Raw genomic sequence first — 25,073 nt, forward strand, 5'->3', positions numbered from 1 at the left:
AGACATTTGGGAATTATCCCAGACTTCGCTCACTCCTTCAATCCAGTGGCCAACCCAAACCGACTGCCGGACGATGTGTTGTATCTGGGCTCGAGGAATGTCAAGACCCTCATGAGTTAATGGCTTTAGAAGCTTATTATTGATACACTAAAGCACATAGAAATCAGCAGACCATCAGAGTAAACAAGTGAAATGATACAGCACTAAAAACCAAGTTTTTCTTTAAATTCTGGCTACATTACTATGACCCTGGCAAGTGTGTGTTAATTTGGTCCTTGATCTCCATGGCAACAAGATGGGTAAGATACCATAAGTGTTTGATGACCTGTGTTTGAAGCCTATCCCAATGACCTGTGGAGGAGTAAATCATTCTCTCGGCTGCACAGTAACATTCTTGTCCACTTTCTGATCCATAATTGCCTAAGTACTTGCAAGTCCAAATCAAACAATAAAATACAAACAGGAGCACATAAATAATAGAATATATCCCTTGGCTTATGGAGTTTATTGAGCAAACTGAAATTTTTCCCCATATAGGGGAAAAAATTATTCTTCTGTACTGATTCTGCGCATTTTTGGAAGAAGATAACACACTAGAATATTAAAATTGGCAAAGAAATTACACACGTATCTTGTAGATAGGTCGGGAGCCCTTATGAAAGCTCTCTGGGCCATTGCCAGAGTTTTATTCAAAAGGAGGCAAGAGCATTGCCAGGATCAGTGAAGGCAGAGGACTCCCCAGGCTCCACCAAGCTTTGGTACTGGGCCACTCATTAGCCAAAATGTCATGGAAGTTGTCTTTTAAAAAAAAAATCAGAATTATGAATTAATATGACTCTCTCTTTTTTAATGGAGGTACTGGGGATTGTACCTAGGACCTCGTGCATGCTAAGCACGCACTCTACCACTGAGCAATAACTTCCTCCCACCCCTTGACTCTTTTCTTACAGTAGGTGAAAGAGAATACTTTTTAAAGTTCTGTGTCTATATTAAGAAAAAACCCCAATGCCTCCTTGATCACCAAGATTAGATAATACCTAACAGAGCCTTGTATCACCTGCTTTGGCCTGTGTGTCTGTCAGGTCCTGGAAGAAAACAGATTTCAAATCAGATGATTCAGATGAAGCGGCTCTAAGGACGGGTGCTCACCAGCTGCAGCACAAGTTCCCCATCACTCCTGAGGCTGACGGGGGAAGGGGCCCCCAGGGAGAGCTGGAGCAGGAGTGGGGCTGCCTGGTGAGAGCAGTGGTCCTGGACAGGGACCCCAAGGACCCAGTGGGCATGAGGCCTGGCGATGCCCCCTGAGGGCTCAACCTTCTTGGGGCACAAAGCCAGGTAGAGAGGCGGGGATGGGGTGGCCATGGGCAGGATTGCCCAGCACAGCCCCACTCTGCTTTGGTCTGGGACTGGGTGAAGGTTCCCTGGCCTTAGCCAATGTGTTTTAGGTGGGGATTGCATCCATCATTCTGCACTGTGCAACTGATAAACTCCGCCTCCCTGCATGCTATTTATCCTCTGCAGATGAAGAGGCAATTGGGAGGAGTGCATGCTGGTAGAAAAGAGGTTTTAGGAGACCCACTAAAACTATTACCCATGCTCTATTACCACCGCAGAGTAGTGGGAACTGAAGGTAATTGGCCTTGCCAAGCGGGGAGGCTGGGTGGGGGAGGGGAGAAGGAAGGGGGAGGGAAAGGAGCCAGAAGCCCAAGGGCGCTCCTGGGCAGAATACTCTGGGAGCAGTCACCTAAAATCACCTTGTGTGTTTGTGTCTGAAGTTTTATTTTTATTGTAATCTTTTTTTTTTCTTTTAATCTCTACATCTTCCATAAAATCTCTTTTATTTGAGAAAAGACTTCACTAGCCTTCTGGTTATACAAAAAGAAAGTCTGCCATTAGTACATGGTGAGCCTGAGGTGAGGAAGCTAAAGGTTCTGGATGATTTTACAATTGACCGATGTTTTGGCTTCTCCTGGCCAGGGGTGGGGTGAGGAGGGTGGGAGCGGGAACCAGGACTGGGGATACAGCCAGAGTGTCAGAGACATGGGCCCTGGACTTCAGGAAGAGGTGACACGAAGGAAGAACGGTGATTTAAGGGAAGCCGAGTTCCTGCATTCTGGGCAGAGGTCTGGGGCCCAAGAGGGAAGTGGTCAGGAGCATTCTAGGAGAAGGGCCAGTGATGGCTCCGGTTGCTTCCTGCTCTGTGCTGGATCTGCCTACAGTTGAGCCTGGCTGTGGGATGAGAGGAGCCAGGCCCTTGGGACAGGGGACAGGAGAGGGGCTTTCCTCTCCTCCTTGCACTTCTGGGTCTGCCAGGCGGGGGTAGCGTCCTGTCAGGGAGGACGCTGACTCAGGAATATTCTGGGACAGCCTCTCTCAGCCAGGGGTGCCAAATACCAACCTGCAGGGCCGTTTGTCCTGTAACCATAGGGCAAGGACTTGCATGATCCTTCTTTGAGTGTAAAAGGAAAGTATGATCCTGGAAGGCAGAAGAACTAGTGGAACATTATGGGTTATGTGTAAATTCACTAAAAAGTAGAATAAAAAAACAAAAGAAAAAGAAACCATCCTGGAATTACTCTAAAGTAAGTGGTGCTAAGTACCACGGATGCTTTCCTGAAACGTGTCCTTCATCATTTTTACTTTTGATACTTGCTGTATATAGAATGTTCTTTCTGCAAATCAGAGCAAATTTTAAAACTCTTTGGGGAACATTGATACAATTATGCTTAATAGTAACAGCATGGTACAGGAGCTCAAGTAACTAACAAAACTGAATTTGTAAAACATCAAAATTTTTAAAAGAAAAAGAAAGGAACAAAGAGGAAATACCAAATCAACTGGAAAACTAAGTTCAAAATGGTAATAAACACACGTCTATTAATAATTACCGTAGATGTCAATGGACCAAATGCTCCAATCAAAAGACATGGAGTGGCAGAATGGATAATAAAACAAGAAACTACAACATGCTGCACACAAGAGACCCGCTTTAGGGTGAAGAGATACACACACACCCATACCCGTGAGTGTGGGTATAACCAGTGAAAATCTGGAAACACTATAAATTGTATTAGTGCAATTTCTTGGTTTTGATATTATACTATAATTGTATCAGATGTGAACATTGGAGGAGGCTGGGAAGGGACTGTGGGATTTCTTTGTGATTTCTTCCTACACCTCCTGTGAATCTATAGTTACTTCAAAATGAAAAATTAAACAAAAAAATCTAGGACTTGTCTGCATTGTCCTGGGCATTGTCCTTCCTTCTGATTTCCTTTATATTTGTCCCCTCCTTTGCATCCCAGCTGCTGCCCTGTTCTCTCTGACTTATCACCCTGCCTCAAATTCATCCATCACCCTCCTATCAGATGGATCCTTAAAACTAGTGCTTCTTAAACTCTCCCATGCAAACGAGCCACGTGGGATCTTGTTAAAACACAGATTCTGATTCAGTATGTTTAGGTGGGGCCGGAAATTCTGCATGTCTAACAAGTTCCCAAGTGATGCCAATGCTGCCCATCCTGGACCGCACTTTGAGAAGGATCTTAAGTACTTTTCCCCAACGTGGCATCCCTGTCCTTAAGTCCTTTCAGCTGATTTTCATTGTCCACAAAATAAAGTTCAGTCAGAGCAGGCAACTCCTTGTTCAAACGTCTCTGATGGCTCCCCAGCTCCCTCAGAGTAAAATTCCAAGCATTTCTAATAGCTGATAAGGCTCTTCCAGACCTTCCTGCCCTGAACCTCTCCACCCTCATCTCCCGTTACCCTCCCCTTTTCCACTTAGGCTTCACTGGCCTTATTGATGCTCCTGGAATATTCCAGGCATGATCTTGCCCTGGGGTCTTTGCACCAGCTGAGCCTCATGCCTAGAATGCTCCTCCTCCAGGTAACCCCATCCTTGACTCCCTCCAGGGCTGCACCAATTACTTTCCCACCGCGGCCCATCCAGTGAGGCCTCACCCCCTCTTTAAAACTGCCAACTGCTCCTGCCGCCTCATTCTTGGTCTTCTGTCCCCCTCTACTTTTTCTTTTAATATAACTCACCACCTTCTAACACACTATATAATTTATTTGTATAGTATATATATTGTTTGTTGTTTGCGTTCTCCTAAGAGGAGAGATTGTTGTTTTAGTGTCTAATTAATCCCAAGTACCCAGAACAGTATTCAGTACATATTGTGTGTGTGTGTGTGTGTGTGTGTGTGTGTGTGTGTGTGTGTGTGTGTGTGTGTATGTGTGTGTGTGTGTGTGTGTGAACAGAATTGCTTAGCGCACTTTCACGGCCTGAGCCTGGCCTGTCTCTCCATCTCTCCACACTCTCTCTCATTGCTTCCTTCCGAGTATTTAGTGCCCCAGCTGCCCTCACCTGCTAACCGCTGCATGACTACATCATGATTCATTTTCTCTCCATGCTAGACATTGCCCCTTCCAGGTCTTTCTCCCACTTGTTACTTAATCTTCAATGTTCAGATCAAGAAGCATTTACTATTCCCGTTCTCTGGGACTTTATTGCTGCCTTGCCCTGTACACACCTCAGTGACCCCACTCACCTCCCTTTACTTCAGTCGTTTACTTACATACTGAATCAGTCAGAGTTTGCACAGGAAACAGAAGGCACACTCAGATGAAATCATGAAAATAACTCTATAAAGGGACTATTCATAGAAGTGGGCAGAGGTAAGGAAACAGATTGTTGGATATGGGAGCCCTGTGCGTACTGGAGACTGGAGGAGAGAATTCCAGTCACAGAGGAAAGGCCAGAGCGTCAAGCCAAAACAATGCCTCTGTTGGCTGAACTCAACCGGAAGCCACAGAGCCAGACAGTCCCAGAGATGCAGCGCACAGAGATCCATCCTTGAGGCCTGGAGCAAGGCAGGGAGAGGTAGAGAATGGATCTGGGGGAGAGGGTGGCAAACAGAGACCCACCACACACGTTTATCTCCCCATTAGACGGAACGTTCCTGAGGGCAGGATGGTTTCTCACTCACTCTTGCAGTCCCAGCACCCAGCACAGGGCTTGGCCCAGAATTATCATTCAATAAATCCTTGTGGAAGTGAACTACAATATTAGGGTATATACTACATTTAACTTAATATTTGTAGGAAGGTAGGCAGAAGGGCAGGCAAGCTGTTTACAGTCTTTGGCCTGTTTTCATATGTTTCTTGATTTCATATCTAACTTGGATGACCACAGCATGACCAGGGCACAATCCATAGGAAAGGTTAATTTTGGTCTTCTTGCCTTCTGAATTCAGTCTGATAGCTCCAAAAGCAACACGAATCCGGACACAGAAGTATCCACATGGTGCTATCAGCCTGGGATACAAAGCGTGAGAACCACAGCGTGTTTCAGTTAGAGATGTTTGGCCTCCAGTTGTACAACATCATCTCTGGACACTGGCGCCCCGTAGGCAATGAATAAAAGCCCACTGACCATTGAGAGTCAGGCCAGCCAGGTAGATTTTTGCGGCATGAAAGAATCCAGATCCTCTGTCTAACAATACACGTGAGGCCCTTGGGTAGGGTGACCAACCATCCTGGTCTGCCTAGGACTGTCCTGGTTTTAGCACTGAAATCTTCAGCCTGGGAAATCCTCCGTCCCAGGTCAGCTGGGACAGCTGGTCACTCTACAGTTAGGCTCAATCGAAATATAGATTTTGATTCCTCATAATATAGCTTCCTTAAGAGGCATTGTTCAGAGGTGACAAAGCTGTTCTAGTTCTTTGACAGTTATCTTGAATTTTGTAAAACATAGAATCTTCTTAACCTAGAATCTGCTAACTTTGCTGATGAATCAGTGAGGAAATCCTAAGAAAAACCCTTCACTGACTATATTTTCTTAGCTCCAAACCTTACAAAAACACTTAATCTAATCAGTTCCTCAGGTGTAAACCCAAAATGTACTCTAGCACACTTAAAGAAATAACAAGACTTTCTTTCCCCTAATTTCCTCAGGTTTCTGGATATATTTCCAGACACCTTGCCAGCTTTCTCCTCCGTCAAACGCAAGACCCTTGTTCTAATGTTCTCCATGAGGAATACACACACACAACTGTTGTACCAGTGGCCATTGCTAATCTTTGTATATGCTAAGTGAGAAAATGGTTGAGAACAATTTAAGACTTTTTGCAGCAAGTCTTTATCCTCAAACTTTTGGCTGAACTGTAGAAACTCAATATGCAATAAAACTGCCTGGTTCTGGGACCAGATAAACTTTTATTAGTGAGAAACATCATATACATTGCTGATTTATGTGTCCTTTAGGCAAGTACTGGAAAGATTTAGCCACTATACAGTATTTATGAGAGATTTTTAGGAAAAAAATTGGCAAATGGATTGCTTTGAATCTTGGTGGGAAAGGCTAAAGCTATTGAAGTAAATTTTTTTAAAAAGTCCAACCGCTGTATGCAGTAACAACTTGCAAGCGGTAATAGACCAGACAACCATCTGCAAATAAGAGGAACAGATAAACCAGTCACCAAAATTAAGATTTGCCTGTGTGATGTGACATTAAGGGAAATAATTTAAGGGATACTTATGATTTAAATCATTATTAATTTTTATGATTGTCACAATATGACAATTTTATGATAGTGACAAAAATGTCAGTGACATTTTTGGTGTTGAGAATAAATCATTTAAATAATTTTGGAAGGTATACTTCTTTACTTTTATTTTTTATTGAAGTACAGTTGATTTACAATGTTATATTAGTTTCTTGTGTGCAGTAAAGTGATTCAGATATATATATATATTCTTTTTCAGATTCTCTTCCATGATAGGTTATCACAAGATATTGAATATAGTTCCCTGTGCTATACAGTAGATCATGTTGTTATCTATTTTATCTATAGCAGTGCGTATCTGTTAACCCCAAACTCCTAATTTATCCCTCCTCGGCCTTTCCCCTTTGGTAACTGTAAGTTTGTTTTCTATGACTATGAGTTGTTCCTGTTTTGTCAATAAGTTCATTTGTATCATTGTTTAGATTCCACATATAAGTGATATCATATGATATTTGTCTTTCTCTGACTTACTTCATTTATTATGACCATCTCTAGGTCCATCCATATTGCCGCAAATGGCATTATTTCATTCTTTTTATGGCTGAGTAATATTCCATTGTATACATATACCACATATTCTTTATCCAATGATGTCCCTCGATGGACACTGAGGTTGCTTCCATGTCTTGGCTATTGTAAATAGTGCTGCTGTGAACATTGGAGTGTGTGTATCCTTTTGAATTAGAGTTTGCTCTGGATAGATGCCCAGGAGTGAGATTGTTGGATCATATGGTAAGTCTATTTTTAATTTTTTTAAGGAACCTCCACACTCTTCTCCATAGTTGCTGCACCAATTTAATTCTGAGTGGTACACTTTAAATGAAGGAATTATGTGGTATATGAATTACATCTTTCTTTTCTTCCAGTTTAACTGGAAGTGACATACAGCACTGTATGTGTTTAAGGTGTACAGCATAATGATTTGACTTACATACATCATTATCACAAGAAGTAATGATTACCACAAAAAGTTTAGTGAAAATCGATAACCTCATTTTAAAAAATCCATATAGATACAAAATTAAAGAAACAGAAAAAAATTTTTTCCTTGTGATGAGAACTCAGGATTTATGCACTTAATAACTTTTAGATATAAAATGCAGCAGTGTTAATTACATTTATCATGTTGTACAGTATATCCCTGATACATATTTATCTTGTAACTGGAAGTTTGTACCTTTTGATTGCCCTCATGCAATTCCCCTCACCTCCCCACCCCACTGCCTCTGGTAACCACAAATCTGATCTCTTTTCCTATGAGTTTGTTTTTGAAATATAATTGACCTAAACACTATGTTAGTCCCTGTTAAACAACATAGTGATTTGTTATGTCTATACATTACAAAATGATCACCGCATCATTTAAATAATTTGAAAAATCAACTATTTCTAAAGTTTTAAAAAATTTATTTAGGCATCTTAAGTCATTATCACTGGAGAAAACTGCAAATAATGAGAGCTACCTTAACCGAGCATCTTACCCTGTGTCAGGCACCCTGTTAGACATTTTACACAGAATCTCACTTAATCTTTTCAACCCTGTGATACGAGTATTACCAACTCCAACTTACAGTAAATAAAACAAGGATCAGAGAAGTCAAGTAATTTGCCCAATGTCACAAAACTGCTAAGGTAGAGAATTAAAATTCTACCTAACTCAGATCTTTTTCTTCTTTCCACTACAGCACACAATTCCCTTATAAACAAAACCAAAGTCACTTAAAGGTGTGTGAAAATTCTATTCCAGTGATTATATTATTTTACTTCTCTCTATATAATTTCATTGCACTTTGCTAATGAAGAGTGAAGTTACGTAAGAAAGCTTATAAGATCTACACTGATGCTTTTTGTGTATCATAGAAGTATTTGTACCTTGAGTGCTTGCTGCGTGGTGCTTGTTAATTCTACTCATTTGCTAATTTGCTTATATATTTCCATTTCTGAAAATGTTGCCAAAAGCTGTTAAAAGGGAACAATGGGCATATTTTAAAAGTTTAGTAAATCAAAACAACATGGGCACATGCTTAAGATTAATTTGGGATCATTTACATACACGGCATTCTAAAAAAAATAGGAGGTACTTTTTCTGTAAGTGCAGAAAAAGGAATGCAACCTATTTCTTGCAAGGGCATGTGAGCGGGTTTCATATTCTCACACATGGCTTTGTTTTCAAATTCTTGAAAGTGCAGAAATTCTTTTAATTTAAAGGTGAGCCCATGGAAAATCTGGAACAGCTGCAGTGCCACAGCCATTTTTTCAGTTTGTGACACCACCCCAGGGAGATCTGACCCTCTGCTCAGCACTATTCTAAATTATCAAAGAGGCACCTCTGTTCCCATTGCTACAAATGAGACGCTTCCATGGAACTGACTGTCTCATTAACTGCTCCTGCCTAAAGGTTGGGAAGCGCAGAGAGGAACTCAGACAACCCTTTAGATGCAAGAGAGACTGCGGGCTGACCAAGGAAGAAGGCTTGGAGCCGACAAGACAGTACGATCTGAGAAACAGCCATAGCTCAGCCCACTGTCCCAGGGACCTGGCAGAACGCATCGCCATGACGTTCTTCAAGGTCACGCAAAGTTTAAGTGACTTTTCCTATCCCACTTTCTGACATGTCTCTCTCTATCAATTCATTTCCCACGGTCGTTCATCCTTTATTTATGGCATTTTTATTAGGGAAACACATCTCTCTCTCAAACATTATGCTGCTGCGTTATTTCTGGAAACTTCCCCCAATCACTGTCAGGGACTAAGTGATTTTCATCAATGTTGAAAGGGGAGTTTGAAAACCCAGTTCTCGAATGAGACAGGTAAAAAAATTGGTCTTGTTAGGATTCCTGTTTTCAATGACCAGAGAAAAGTCCCAGGGGGAGAAAAACAGCTAACAGTGCATTGCTTTGTCCACTGGTAAGATTTGCACATTGAAAGTAGGCTAAACTCGGGTAATCGGCTTAATCTAGCCGTAAATAGTGTATGCGGCTCCTCGTTTCATTAACATCATTAACCAGGGCCCATCAGGAACGTGGATTGAAATCACCGGGCCCTTTCACAGTTCCGTCCCGTGCTGAATTGAGCAAACTGCACTGAGAGTGCTGTGAACGGCCCCGGCATTGGTACTCGCCTGTCAGATGTAGCCACCACTGTCCCCACGTCCCCCAGCAAGAACAGGGGGCGGCTTTGATCTGCCCACGCCGGAGAGGCCGGACACCACGGAGTCTGCTTGACCTGGGAGTGAAGTGGGCAGGAGCGGTGAGGAGAGAGAGTTCTCCCTGCCGAAGCATGTCAAAGCTCACCTGTCACTCATATGCGTGCAAGTGCTGCCCCCTGGAGGCATCCGTGCCACTAGGTGGCGATCAGCTCTGTCAGCCCAGAGCGTTAGTACCACCCTCACCCCCACGCCGCACCCCAGACCCTCGTCCCCGCTCTACCGGTGGGACACCTAATGGGCTCTCAGAACCTGCAGAGAACCAGCCGTCCAGGTCTGCAGGGAGCAGTGGCCATTTGGCTCCAGCTAAAATGTTGTCAGGATGGAATGTGGGCCTACTGTGGAAAGAACAAACCGTTTTTCAAGAGAAGCTAGAAATATAGATTCTTGCATAAAATCCTTAACTTTTCAAACTTGGCAACCTAACTCAGTTAAAAAAGAAAAACAAACAAACCAAAGAACATTCTGATGGCAGGGCCATGAGTAATATACACAATGCAGATTAGAAGAAAAGCACCCCTCTGACAGATAAAAAGGTGGGGGTGGGGGAAGCAGTCGTTGCCTGTGTGCAGAGTGAAAGGTACTTCTGGGCAATTGCTCCCAGTGCCGGGAGCTGGATTTAACGAGTGGGTCTCTGCCTCCCCCTGCCCGCGGGCTGTGCGCTGCACCGACCTACACCAGGGACGGCTGTGGGCAGTTCCAGGAGCCGCCAAGTGAGCCCGTGCAAGCCAGATTCTGCCCCAGAGTCACAAACTCTGGATGATGGAGGAGGTAGTTGGAGAGCAGGGAAGCCAACAGAAATTGCAAGCCTACCTTTGCTAAGGAGCCATAAAATTTTTAAATATTTACCCCACGTTGGGTCCCAAACTTCCTCTCAGTAGTCCTTGGGGGTGAAGGTTGCATCAGTAGGCAGGTTTATTTTAGACAGCACTTCTCTGAGGTTACTGAATTCTGTGTGTGAGAGGGACGTGCTCATTCATCTACTTTGTCTTTTGGGGTACACTTCATCAATTATGATTAACGTCTTCCCTTTATTGGTCTACTGTGTGTCAGGTCCCTTTATATAAATTATTTCTGACTGACAACATCCTGACAAGATGTTATTTTACAGATAAAGATACTAAGGCTTAGAGAAGTAATTTTTCCTCAAAAACCAGCTAGGAATCGGCTCTGTGCTTAGGTCTGTCTCGCTAGGAAGCTACTGCTGCCCTGAGATTATCTGATGACCCTGTTACTTCTATCTGACTTGGCAAAGACTTTAGCTTTTCTCCCTAATGTCACCTAATGAAGAGCTATGTTATTCAAGTACGTAATTCATGGAAATCTCCTATTTGGTATCTTTCCCCTCCTTTTTATTTCTTAATAAATGCAAAAACAGTTCTTGTAAAAAAAAAAAAAGATGCATCTGTGCAGTGTATAACTTTGAAAATAACATCACCAGATGTGCAAATCCCAATGAGTGTTGTTCCTTCAAAACACTGGGTTGCCTTGGTGATTAGAGACTTGCTCCAATGATGCTGTCTTCAGTCACCACCTTTCTGGTGCTTCTCTTTTGGAAGGAACTTCAAAGCCAGTTTACAAACCATTCAAAGAAATTAGGCTCTTTATTTCAGTGGCGTTTACAGTTTTAAACCTCAAATGATAATATCCAGCTTTTCCAGCCACTTTGCTCATCAGATTTGAGTACAAATAACTTGAGGCTATTTCCAAAACTTAAGCCCAGTCTCACTGGAATTAGATTTGTCTCCTAAGAATGTTCAGAAGAATATGCCAGAGCTTTTTAGATTGTCTCCAAAAGAGGAGTTCCGAAGATATTCTGAGGCCAGCAGCACCATTGGTTAAGCATGACTTTTGAAGGGGACACGTACTTTGGACTGGACAGGTCCTGACAAGCTGATTAAACTAAATTAATGAGTTAGGGTAGGGGACAGGGTATAAAATTTGAGTCTAGACTTAGGGTCAGACAGACTGGGTTCAAATCGTCCCTTTGCCACTTACTATGTAACCTTGCACAGATTATTTAATCTCTCCATGCCTGTTTCTTCTTTTGTAAAATGAAGAAAATAATATATATATAATATATATATGCTCCTAGAGTAGCGGGTGGTAAAGAGTAAGTGCTATTTATGTGTTGGCTATTGTTAAAATCACACACATCACTTTAGATCATCACCTCGGATGGTCAACATATCAGGCAACAGCCATCACAAGGAAGACATTTTCTGTAAGTATCGTCACCAACTGTAGTAATAAAATGTTCTTCTATAGGAAAAGTAATTTTGTTGGGTGGTTAAAATCAAAATCGAATATGCCAGTCTAAAGATTCTCTATCTAAATACATTCCATTTCACATATAATTAGCTTGGAAAAGAAAAAATCATACTATGTTACCACAGATGATTAAATAGGGTGCATTTGCAGACCCTATGTTTAAATCACCTTTTTGATTATTTTTATGATTCTCCTTTATACTTTCAAATATATACATTAGCTGAACACCATGGTTTAAAAGAAATTTTTCTTAATTGAAGTATAGTTGACTTACAATATTGTGTTAGTTTCAGGTGTACAGCAAAATGCTTCAGATATACATATATTCTTTTTCTATATATATATATCAAAAGAATATATATATCTTCTTTTCAGATTATTTTCCATTATAGGTTATTATAAGATATTAAATATAGTTCCCTGTGCTCTTCAGTAGGTCCTTAGGAATCTCTTATGATTAATTATTGGAGGAGTAAAAATGCTGAACTTGGTTTGGGGATAAGTCAGCTTGTTACACTGCACTACATTCAAGGGTGGACCAGAAAGATAGCAGTGAGACAGGAAACCCTCCCAATGGACAGAATTTCTGATAGAGCAGAATCCACTTTGTGTGGAAAGAAAAGTGGCCTGGAATTAGAATATAAGTGGGTTCCGACAGTGGTCGGACATGATGGACATGATGGTGGACATGATGACCAGTGAGGATGCCTTTCCTCCAGGATGCAGTACACACTCTAAATCAATGACCATTACGTGGGGTGGTACCTCTTAGGCAGAACACATGGGTCCAGCAAACCAAGGATGGAAGTAGTTCTCACCACAACCCCCAGTCATTCACTCTTTAATTTGTGCTTCCCAGCCCCACAGCACTGAGCTCTGTGCATTGAGACCTTGGCTCCCAGAGTGGGAATGATGCCCTCAGTGGGCACTGTGAGTCCCATTAAATTTCAAACTATATGTGCCACCCAGTTACAGTGGTTTCCTCACACTGAGAGCAGCAGCAGCCAGGGAAAGGAATCACCACTATGAGAACTGCTCCTGGTCATCAGGAGGAGGCAGAGCTGCTGGTGGGACATGGGCAGGGTTCTTCGGCGCCCAGGGAATACACTTGAATGTCTCCAGATGCTCCTCCATTTGGTTTGGAGGGCAGAGGGAGGAGGGCAGCAGCCAGAGCCTGGGAAAGGCGTGGTGACTGGGGGCTCAGACTCCTCAGGGATGCGGGTCTGGGTCTCCCTACCGGGCGAGGCACGGACGTTAGCAGAAGCCCTGAGGGGAATCACCATGGTGGGGGGGGGTGATGAGTAGGACCTGTGGCCTTGAGACCAGCTGCTGTGATGGGGCTGTAGTTTGTCCCTCTAGTTTTCCTTTTATACATTTCCCTCAAGGAGAGAGATCCATCAGAATTCTGAAACACCTTCTCCCAGAATGTATACAAAGCCAGTCCACCTAAACGGCGTAAAGTGTGGGGCATCGCCCAGGTCTCAGCCTGGCCGGAACTTCAGAACTGAAGTCAGCCCCCCAGGTGCCGGAAGTCCTGACAGCTAATAGTTTGTGATGGAGTTTCCCTCCCAGGGATCAACTGCCCTTGGCTGAGGACGGCCACCTTGCTCCAGGTCATACCCTCTTCCTAGGGACAGCTCATGTCCAGTGACTGTCAATCAATGACAGATTTTAAAGGCCCGGCCTCCTTGTCCCAATTTGGGTGGTCTGCGGGGTCAGCCTTGCTCCCCCCGTGAGATCAGCTGAGGCCTCTGCTGGGACCACATGGTAGCCCCGTTTCTCCCTCTGTCCAGTCCTGGTTTCTTTCCCCCTCAGCCGTGTGATCCAGAAAACACACTCAAATCAACTTCCTGCACACAAAACTCAGTCTCAGAGTCTGCTTTCCATGGAAACCAACCTGCAGCAATTTAAAGAGTTGGACTTACTCCATCCTCAATCTTATTTTAAACACGACTAAGATGCTGTGAGAAAAAAAAAGTCCCTTTTACAGTCTTCTGCTCACTGAGGCATTGGCTTTGTTGGTATCAGTACAACCTTGAGACTCATGTTTTCACCTTTGGCCCTGCTGTTCTGCTTTTCCTCTGCTACCTGTATCATTAGGAAGTGAGGGCTTATGAGTGAGCTCCCTGCACAGTCACGCAGCTTTCTTTGGTTCTGCTTCTTTACTGGGACCATTTGTAATAGCCCAGTAAATTCCTTTTTCAGTTCTTCTTAACCTTTATAGCTGTGTTCACTCATCTGCAAAAAGGTGTTCATAAATTTTCATTGAAGTTTTTGTGTTCTCCTTGTGTAAAGACTGAGATACGATTAACTTCTCTTAAAATTCCCACGTCAACCTAGGCCTGCTCTGGTTGTCCCCCTGCCCCCACTTTACTGTCCATCCCCCAGAACACAAGCCAATAGAGAAGCAAGACTAAGTGCATTGAGAGGTTCCTTCTTAGCAGTGAGTGGGACTCAAATATTCTGGAGTGGGATATGTGTGGGATGGACGGTGTCCTTAAGGCAACCCTTTAAGTACTGGGCTACACCCTCCACCATTGACCCCATGCTGTCTGGGCAGCCTGATCGCTGGGCCTCAGCCCCGGTTCCCGGTTTTTGCTTCTATCCTCTGCTGGGCTAGGAGCCAAGAGTGAACCCAGTCCAGCTGGCTGAGGCTCTGACCCTTTCTCCCAGTTTCTGCCAACTCTGTTTCTGGTTTTTCTACCTTGATCCATATGTCGATCCCTGGGACAAGACTCTGGCCAACAGGATGCCAGGGACTCTTGTTTCCAAGAATGCCACACTCCTCCCCTCGCCCTCCGCTCAGGCCCTTCACACTGATTCTGGCCCAACTTGCACCTGTACCCCTTACAACTGCACCTGAATCCACACGAAGACCTTGAACCTGACCTGCTAGCATTTGCAGCCTGGGAGAGTTCCCCTGCACCGTGCCAGCCACCTCAGCAAAATCCTTTCTTCCAGTGAATGCCCACGTATTCATCACTTCAGCTAGTGCTGCTGCTTTGACAAATCAGTCCCGGTTAATGAGAATTAAACCCAGGGTAGTCGTTGCCCTCATTAGATTCACGACCCTCTGAAGGGTAAAATTGCTGGCAAAGCAAGTGAAGATTTTCCCAGAATTTCAACATTTACTTTAATGGGTCTTTGTATGAAGATTTAATTTAGGTTTAGTTGCGACCAAAACATCTTGCCTGTATAATACTTTTGTTTCCAGTTATCAAAACATTTGTCTAGACTTCCATCTCAGCAGATAGATTATATTATCGTCCCACAATTATATTACTGAAATTTCCCCTAACTTCATATTTGTAGATGTTCAAAAGGGTAGGTATCTTATCTCAAAACAAGAAAGGCTTAATTTATAACAGAGAACAAGTAGTATCAGCACACATACAGCTGCAGTGAACAGCTTCTTGGGATCATAAAACACAGAACAACTTATACCCCTAACACTCTGGCACCAACTATATACCAGAAGGGGGATAATTAAATATAAGAAACCCAGATGTTCTCAGAATTAGAAGGCAGACAGTGGCTTGTAATAAAGCAGTAATAAAGTGACCAAAGTTTAGTGTAGTTAATCTAACAACTGAAACACTAGTTGATCTTTCCAAGGACAGATAAGTAGTTTAAAATGTATTACAGATATTTTTTTTTACAATTTCCTAAACTAAGATCTTACATGTGTAAATATTTACTCAAAATCATTAGTTGGCTTAATCTCTTAAGCAAATTAGACTTTGCTTGGGCCAATATCAAATTCTGTTTTTATTCTGTAACTCAAGAATACACTCTGGCCCCCAGATAACCCACAGGAGATAATGTGCACACAAATGAAGAGTCATCTGCATGTGTTAAAGGCAGAGAATAGTCTAAGTTGCACCATTTAACACCAGCCAAAGGCCAGCCTATACTTTAGAACAGTATCTTTCCTGAGCTCAATAAATGGCTTTGCTGTTTTCCTTCAAACCACTATTCAGTCGAGTGAAAAGCAATGGCTAGGATGACCGGCCGGCAATTCCACCTCATCAAGTGAGAACAATGACTTGAATTTAAGGAGTCATATATGAGGCAAGATAATTTAAGACGACCCAAGAAGTGACAAGGGACCCACATGGCTGTTTGTCCCAAGAAGCCAACTTGCCTTCAGTTTAATGGCTGGCCATCAAGGCAGGGCAAATGGTGGGTGGACCGAAGTTTCTGGATGCTTGATTCAACCTAAACTACTCTAGGTCTGCTCTTGGGAATTAAAAACCAAAATTCACGTCAAAAGCATCTTTAAAACTCTATAATTGAGCAAGCGATTTAGAAATAGAACTATCTGGACAAATTGGGGGTAAGAGGAGAGACAGTGTTGTCCTTTAACTCAAGGTTTCACAAAACAGAAGCAGGGAACCCAGCAAGTCACTCGACTTCTCTACACATGCTTGCTTACAGGAGAAACTGATTTTAATAGAGGCTGGTCTTTTTCATGATCCGAAGAAACTCTTCCTCGTTGACTTCGCCGTCTCCATCCCGATCGGCTTCGTCAATCATTTCCTGCAGCTCCTCATCAGTGAGGTTTTCCCCCAACTCGTTGGCCACACGCTTGAGGTTTTTAAAAGAGATCTTCCCGGTTTCATCATCATCAAAGAGCCTGAAAGCCTTCAGGATTTCTTCTTTGGTGTCTTTCTCGGCCATCTTCTGAGTCATCACGGCCAAGAAGTCATTGAAGCTGATCTTCCCTGTGCCCTCCTTGTCTACCTCGGAGATCATCCTCTTCATCTCCTCCTTCTTGGGTTCGAAGCCCAGCGCTCTCATGGCCACCTTCAGCTCCCTCACGTCGATGGTGCCGCTTCCGTCGGCATCGAAGAGGTCAAAGGCTTCGCGAACTTCTTGCTTCTGATCTTCGGTGAGTTCAGGCTTAGGCCCCACTTTTCTTTTCTGGTGGTGGCTGGTGGAGGCCACGTTTGGCTTCTTGAAGCTGGAAGCCATCCTCCGGCGGTGGCAGTTGTTACCTTAACGCTCGCTGTCACCGCGCTTGCGCTGGGGCGCCCCCTCCTGGAACGCGCGCGCGGGGCCTCGGGTCAGCATTCCCAGCCGCGGCCCTCCTGCGCTCCCTAAGCCCGCGGCATCTCCGAGATGTCCTGCACGTTAAAATCCACAGTTCCCTCGGCTATTACCCAGTTTCCATGAGCTGAGACACGAGCTGGCGAGAACTGCCTGTAACCACAATTGTCTTCTGTAACGTCCTGGCATGTGTTCCTTCCAGGCTATTTGTCAGAATCCATGGGACCCGGTTTATAGGGTAATTTGGGGGTTCTTCCCCTCTCCTTTTACATACTAATTAAAACAAAAACCCCCTCTTGGTCTGAGGTTACCTAAGGGTACATTTAGGATAATCAAGATTGAGTTTGATCCGTTGTCATAAAATGTGGGGGGAAAGGAGGAGAGACTATTAAAAGTCACACAATGTGACATAAATGAAAAACAGATAAAATTGAAAAAGTTATGTATAAAGTTTGTAGGAGTTTGTCTCCTGACATTACACTCCACAACAATAAAAACTTCACTAGCATATTTGGCATACACTGAAATGTGAAACGCAATATCCAAATGTAAGATTTATTTTCAATGTTTTGATTTTATATGCTTAGGATAATTGCACGTGAGTAATGGTCAGCATGTCATTCAGTACACTTTGATTTGGAGAGAGGGGGACTGAAATACTGCATTGTGATAGTCTGGTATTTTATTAAAACTCTACCAGCATACTGCTCTCGCCGTTTGTCATGCAGTGGGGGCTGTGCAGAAACCCACACTCTGACTGCCCTGCTTGGATGAGGTAAGGCAGGGCAGGCTGGAACTCAAAATTGCCTCCTGAGAACAAAGGCTCAAGAGGCAAATGGAAGCTTTTCAGGTGAAAAGAAAGAACAACTTCATCAAGTAAGCCCATAAAAGAATTGTGTTTAGAATTGCTCTGTATTTTTTTAAACCATTAAAACAAAACAACACCCAGAAAGCTGACATTTTAAAGCATTCTTTCAAAAAAAAAAATCTCAATTTATCACTACTGGGTCAGTTACAAGAGAGGGCACTTTGGAGAGTTTAAATTGAAAAATTTTTTGTATCCTAAGCATCTGGAACAGTGCTTGACATATATTGAGTAGATTAATAAATATTGGTTGAATGAAGGACAATTAATGCTGGGCTTAAAATACTTCTGAATTGTCAAAATAAACAAACCCCCCAAATGATTAAATTATGCTAGGAGTGTTTTACAAATTGATTTAAAATTAGTGATCAGATATTGTTTACATGACATGTTTAAATAGCCAGATCTCACTACCTGCCCCAGTCGACATGTGACGCAGTGGACAGAGGGCCTGGGCATAGGGTTTCTAAAGATCCAGGAAAACTTACCTGGGACATCCCTCCCAACACCCACCCTTCCCAGCACTTGGCATAGATGGTGTCAACTCAAAGTAGGCTTTGGTAAGTAGACACTACAATGCCCGTCATCCAACCCTGCCAATCTTCTTGCTTTCTTAATCAGGTCAAAAAGCCTGGGCTCTTCTCCCAAGCCTTATTATTTCTGTGACCTTGAGAAAGTCACCTAATCTCCCAGACTCAGTCAATACATCTGCAAAGTAGGCACGATACAGCTTCCTAATAGTACTACTGTGCGTGTTCAATGAACTGCGCCAGGGACAGTTACTCAAGGAGCTGCTACAGGGGCCACATAGGGCTGGGTGATTGTTAGTTGAATCTGAATTCCTCCCAGACATTGTGCATTTCTTTTGACACCCACTGCTCTGCCCAAATTCAAGCCAAGCTCTGATATGTTAGGAAAAAGTGAAGGATAGAGGCTGCTTTATATAGAGCTACATTTAGGCCAAGCTGAGCTCAAAGCAAAACGGTTGTCATAGTTTCCAGATGTGTGCAATCAGCAGTCACAACTAAGGGCCACCAAGAGCTCCCTTAGCAGAAAACCACGCCCTCGGCCAGAGTCAACTCTTGGTGGGGAGTTACTTTATGTTCATAGTCTGTGATCTGATTTTTAAAAAGAAGGAAAACTTACATTGATTGTGTACCTAGCACTGGGCTTGTTCCCGTCAACTGCTGTCTCGTTTAATCCTTGTCATCATTTCTCATTTTGCAGATGGAAAAAAAATGAGTCCCAGGAGGGTATGCCACATATCCAACGGTGCACAGCCAATAAACGGTGGCTCTGGGATTTAAACCTTGGCCTGTCTGAGTCCAATGCCAAAGCTTCATTCACCACCACACTGCCGGCTCCAAAAGTTGAGATTATTACCAAAACACAGTATCACTGGAAAGATAGAATATTGATTTTCTTCCTAAACCTAACAATAATTAAGCATCTTGCCTGGAAAGATTTAACAAGATTCTGTAGGATCTCAGACAGGGTCCCCTTCAGGAGTGAGTCACTGAGAGACAGAGCAATATGTTTGGAATTTACATTTGTTCTTCAATCCTGCGTCACCCCATCCCCTCTGGGTACAAGTTAGTGGGAAGCAGTCTGGGCAAAGTGTTTTGGGTTGGCATTCGAGAGAGGCCATAAAATGCTTGTGAAAATCAGCTTCATTGCTTTAAAGACACTTTTCAAGTTCAAATTAGACACAAAGTAAATGAGATGTTCTGGAAAGTCGAGGGTTATGAGCCGTTTGGTTTGCTTTCGTTTCTGCACTGAACATGTTTTGTACCCTGATGTCCTAGGTAACATGCTAAAGCAGTTGCTGATGGTCTGAGAGGGGAGGAGATGGTTGTTTAAATCTGGTTCATGGAAGCTTAACAGCTGGATGGGGTGGGGGGAGAGGTGCTGGAATTCCACAGCAGGGTCTGCTGTCAGTTGAGAGTAAGAGAAAGGACCCACGCAGCTTGCTTATTCGAATTATTTGGTTTTCCATTTGACTTGCACAGCGGCGTGAAAAAGGTGAGGCTCAGGAGCCTTTTAAAATTTAAGTTGCGTGCAGCAGATTCAGCAAATTCCAGGTGCCACCCAAGGCAGAAAACATGCATAATAAAGTTTCTTTATTGCTGCCTGTTTACTTTCCAACAAATGCAGAGCAGAGAAAATGCAAGTGCTTCACACTTCTGCATGAGCAGGATAACGGAGAGGGGGGAGGCTGCCTCCAAAACCAACAGTAACAGAACTAAACTATTTATTCGTGACTATGTGGATCCATTTACAAGAAATGGACTCAGCACAGCAGTTTTACAATCCCGGTGGTCTCAGAGTGGGAATGTGAAGTCCAGTCCAGTGACTCAACCTCCGCCTTTTTGGCAAGCCCAGGAACAGAGTTAAGTGTCCAGCCAAGGGCTACATAATTTCTCATTCTATGAACCCCACAAATAGGGAAATACTCCTCTCAGATACAAAAGCAGACTGTGTCTTAGAAAAGAATTTACCAGAATCTCACACTGCTTCTCAAACTTTCACCCAGATTCTCCTAAAAGCAAAGGAGATTTAAAGCACTCCCTTGGGATCCAGGGAAACATTTGGAAGGAGGCTACATCAAGAATGAAATGTCTTTAAAATCCTGTGTTTTGTCTTTGAAAAAAGTGAATTTTGCTTTCTGTTTCATTGCACATTTGCTAGTTCCAGTATAGTTTTAAATGACTGACCATTGAGCAAATTTGATTCCTTCCAAAAACGAAAAAAAAAACAACGCACTGTGCTTATTTAGTGACTTTAATTTTACCTCAAGGACATGACCAGGGGCTAGGAGAACTTTAGCAAACTTGGATCTAATATGAAGTTTTTGGTGAAAAAATAAAGATCGACAATGTTTCCCCCTCCTACCCAAACAAGAGCCTCTCCACTTATACATCGTTTGGATATGGACATGGAAGAAGAAAAAGGAGGAAGGAAAAGTGTGAGGAGGAGAAGGAGGAAGATGAATGAATCTTCGGGGCACTTGGAACTTGAGAGGTGGAGTGAGATGAAATGCATCCACTGAAAGAATGATGCCCTCTCTTCCCAGGGCCCAGGTCAGCCCACCGTAAGCACTGCTTTGATTGAAACAAGCTGAGAAAAGGCACATCCATGTTCACATAAACTCAAAGCAGAACCTCATGGGATTTATGACCCAGTGGTTAACTGCCCTGCAGGCAGTTTGCGGAGGGCCCCCAAGTTCAGGTGCACAACAGAAAATGCGGAACCAAGAGGACCAGGAGTGGCTTACTTGGATTTTTAAAATAACTCACAGACTAAGCTATTGCTTTACTTTTTGATCCACCTTCTCTCCTTCTCTCCAGGACCCCTGAGACTTCAGCATCTAAAGCTGACTCCTCTGTTAACTAAGGAGAATTTTCTGCTCACCAGAGGTGGAAAAGGTCAAAAGCCCGCAGGGATGTGAGTGACTCAGAATGAACCAAGTAGCCTGCATGTGGAGGGCGTATTTAGGGATTAGCAGTGACCTGGAGAGTTTGTGGCCTTTTAAAAGACATTGAAATTCAAATGAAAAAAAAAAAACCAAAACAAACAAAGTAACTGTGCAAGCCCAAGAAAACAGGTCTTGTGGAAAACAGGTCAGGCAGAACTTGGCTTGTGGGCTCGTGGTGTATGTCCAGACCTTGTATCGGCCACTTCTGCTGGCATTCATGTAATAGGGACACTTCTCAGAGGAAAGGACAGAGACGAAGGGAAAACTGAATTGTGGCTCAGAGCCATGTCATGCCCGGTTCCTTTGGCCCAGCACACACCTCCTTACCGAGGGCCAGACTGTGCTATGGGAGCAGCCCATACTGCAGATGTAGCAATGAACTGTTTGATTTTCTCTCCTGACCAGCTTGGAAGGAGAGCAGCCACTGTGCCTGCTACATCCTCGTCCTTTTCCACCAGCATCCCTTTGCAAACAGAGGGCCTGATGGGCAGTGGGGCTGATCCAGGTACGGTCCTTGAGGCTACACCTGGGGTCCCGTCCTTGGCACCGAGAGGGAGCAGGATAGCTGGGGACTGTGCCCCCTCCCACGTATGACACAACTCTTATCAGAAGTCAGCTCCCCAGCTCATTGGGAACTGAGGAAAGCAACTGAAAGTGACAGTCGATGGTAGAGAAAACACGCCTTTTATGAAGCAAGGCTCTGCATCAAAAAATTCCGAGATGTGGATTTCGACTAAAACTCAGTTCCATGACTGCAATATGCATTGGAACAATAAATTACAGTACTACTGCATTTCAAAGTTTAGCAGTCGTGTCAGCAAACAAAACATCAAAGGAAACCAATAGGACATGTTCATCTCCTCTGAAGCAGCAACTAGGAACCCCTTCATCAACAAGAAACCATATTACAGCTCCCTCCTGCTAAGCCTCTAAGTGGGAAAAGGGTGCACTCAGGGCAGGAGGAGATGGTGTCCCCCCTCATCCTTCCCAGTTGGCAACTGACCAGCCTCATGGAGGTTTCTCGTTCAGATGCCGGTGAAAACATCTATTGAAACTCGGTGGGCTCCCCGCCAGGAATGACTGGTCCTGCTCCTTTCCTTCATCTTCTGCGTTTGCTGCTTTGCATCTACAAAGTCCTTTCCAAATCCTGAATCATTCTTATCTGAAATCCATGTTGTTTTTTCCCTTCTGGTATTGATGAGAGTTGATTTTGCCCTGAGTGCTGTGCGTGGGACAAAACTTAGCATGGACACAAGGTCGTTTCCCCATGGTATTTGTTTCAGTTACTCCTCACGCAAAGTGTTTGTCTGCCAGGGAGATTTCAGGCTTAGGTGTGTTAGTGGGAGCCCATAGTTAGCTCATTTTAAAGCTCCCGACTTTCTCTGAGAGCGGATTTCATACAGGCACTTAGAATAATAGTTTAAGGATAACAGATGGGAATGAGGCAAGGGGAGAAAGCTGGCTCTCAGATGTAAACTCACACTTCAAACTCATCGACCAAGTTGGGCTGAAAAAGGCGAGGATACGTATCTCACTGCAGACCTGTCTTTGTGAATTTAGCAAAATCGTGACTATTTAGTGAATCCTAAGAAATTGAGAGACATTATTTAGCTTCTCGTTCTGCTTTAAAACTGTGAACATCCTAATTTCCCAACATAGTCAAATTGTAGAGACCAAAACATAAACTATTTCATACTTACATGTTCAAAATATGGGGAAGCATGCCTTAGGAAAGAATCCTAATCATTCGGATTCATTTAGAATGCACGAAAACAAATACATTTGAATTTATTCTCATGTGGGCACTCCATACATGTACAAGACTGGGATTAAAGTCCAGATAAATGGAATAAGATTGAGACCATGTTCAGAAATTGTATTCTTCATCTTAGTGAAAAGCAGCTCACGGGCAGAGAGATGGCTCCTCCCTGACTGTGTTCGTGCCACCTCCCCGGAGCCCAGGGCAACCCCAGCAGGGGAAAACCAGGGATGCTGCTGCTCTAGGGGACGCTATAATCTGAGACAAGCCGTCTGTGTTATGTCAGTGGTATGTAACCGCATAGATGCTGAGCACGCGGCCCAGGTGCACGGGCAGCTGTGTGGGCAGGGGCTTGAGAGGGGCCCGGAGCCCCGGGCATCCGCCTCTGAGCACCAGCCTGCCCACCACTGGTCCCACGGCCTCAGGCAGGTGAAGCTTCAAAGTCCGGTAAAGTGGGCTGGAAAAGCAGTTTCCCACAGGATTGCAGTGGTGATTAAATAAGATAATCCTCGTATGGTGTTTAACAGGACGTCTGGTCCACCGTAAATGCTCAGAAACTTCAGCGCTTTATGGTTTACAAAGCACTTCTTTTTTAAATAACTTAATTTAATTTTAATTAATTTTTGTTGTTGAAGTACAGTCGATTTACAATGTTGTGTCAGTTTTAGGTATACAGCAAAGTGATTCAGTAATATATATGTTAAAAGAATGAATTAAAAGAATATATATATATTTTTAGATTCTTTCTCATTATAGGTTATTGCCAGACTTTGAATGCAGTTCCCTGTGCTATGCAGTAGGTCCTATTGTTTATCTGTTTTACATATAGTAGTGTGTATCTCTTAATCCTAAATCCCCAATTTACCCCTTCCCCCCTTTCCCCTTTGGTAACCTTAAGCTTGTTTTCCATGTCTGTGAGTCTGCTTCTGTTTATAAATAAGTTCATCTGTATCATTTTTTTAGATTCCACATATAAATGATATCATATGATACTTGCATTTCTCTGTCTGACTTACTTCACTTAGAAGGCATACAGATGGCCAACAGGCACATGAAAAGATGCTCAACATTGCTAATTATCAGAGAAATGCAAATCAAAACTACGATGAGGTATCACCTCACACTAGTCAGAATGGCCATCTTCAAAAAGTCTATACATAATAAATGCTGGAGAGGGTGTGGAGAAAAGAGAACCCTCCTTCACTGTTTGTGGGAATGTAAATTGGTACAGCCACTATGGAGAACAGTATGGAGGTTCCTTAAAAAATTAAAAACAGAGTTACTATATGATCCAGCAATTCCACTCCTGGGCATATATCCAGAGAAAACTCTAATTCTAAAACACCATCACCCTCATGTTCATAGCAGCACTATTTACAACAGCCAAAACATGGAAGCAACCTAAGTGCCCATCAACAGATGACTGGTTTAAGAAGAGGTAGTGCATATATACAATGGACTATTACTCAGCCATAAAAAAGAATGAAGTAGTGCCATTAGGTCAGACCTAAAGATTATCATACAAAGCACTTCTATATACACATATACTACCTTGTTTCACTTCTCAAAAAGCTTATGTCATACATTTTATTATTGCCATTTTTTCAGTGAAGCACCTGAGGTCAGAGACTCTCAACCATTTTCCTGTTCACACCGCAGGCAGGCAGCAGTGTGGGGACTCAGCTCATCTTCTCACCTCAGTTCTGGGGCTCCTCCCTTACAGTCCCCACCCCAACCCTGCCCTACCCCAGCTCACCTCACCCCACCCTATCCCTGCCTTGTAAGCACAAGGCAGCTGAACTACTTATTTTAGACTTTCTAAAGTCTCTGAGAATATCCGAGCTCACAGCTTTCTTCAGTGGGCTTTTGAGCAAACAAACCTG

The 25,073-nt window shown here is 43.4% G+C and overlaps 2 protein-coding genes across 9 annotated transcripts in view; both read right to left on the reverse strand.

Annotated features, from left to right (window-relative positions):
- CLUL1 (clusterin like 1) overlaps positions 1–25,073 on the reverse strand; it is a 94,983-nt gene that overhangs the window by 29,995 nt on the left and 39,915 nt on the right. The gene's annotated exons all lie outside the window — the stretch shown is intronic.
- On the reverse strand, positions 16,255–18,433 carry CETN1 (centrin 1). Its single transcript, XM_010958065.3, has one exon. It carries the CDS (start codon positions 17,014–17,016, stop codon positions 16,492–16,494), a length of 525 nt encoding a protein of 174 aa, XP_010956367.1. The 5' UTR covers positions 17,017–18,433; the 3' UTR covers positions 16,255–16,491.

Source organism: Camelus bactrianus, chromosome 24, assembly GCF_048773025.1.
Source record: "Camelus bactrianus isolate YW-2024 breed Bactrian camel chromosome 24, ASM4877302v1, whole genome shotgun sequence".
NCBI lineage: Eukaryota > Metazoa > Chordata > Mammalia > Artiodactyla > Camelidae > Camelus > Camelus bactrianus.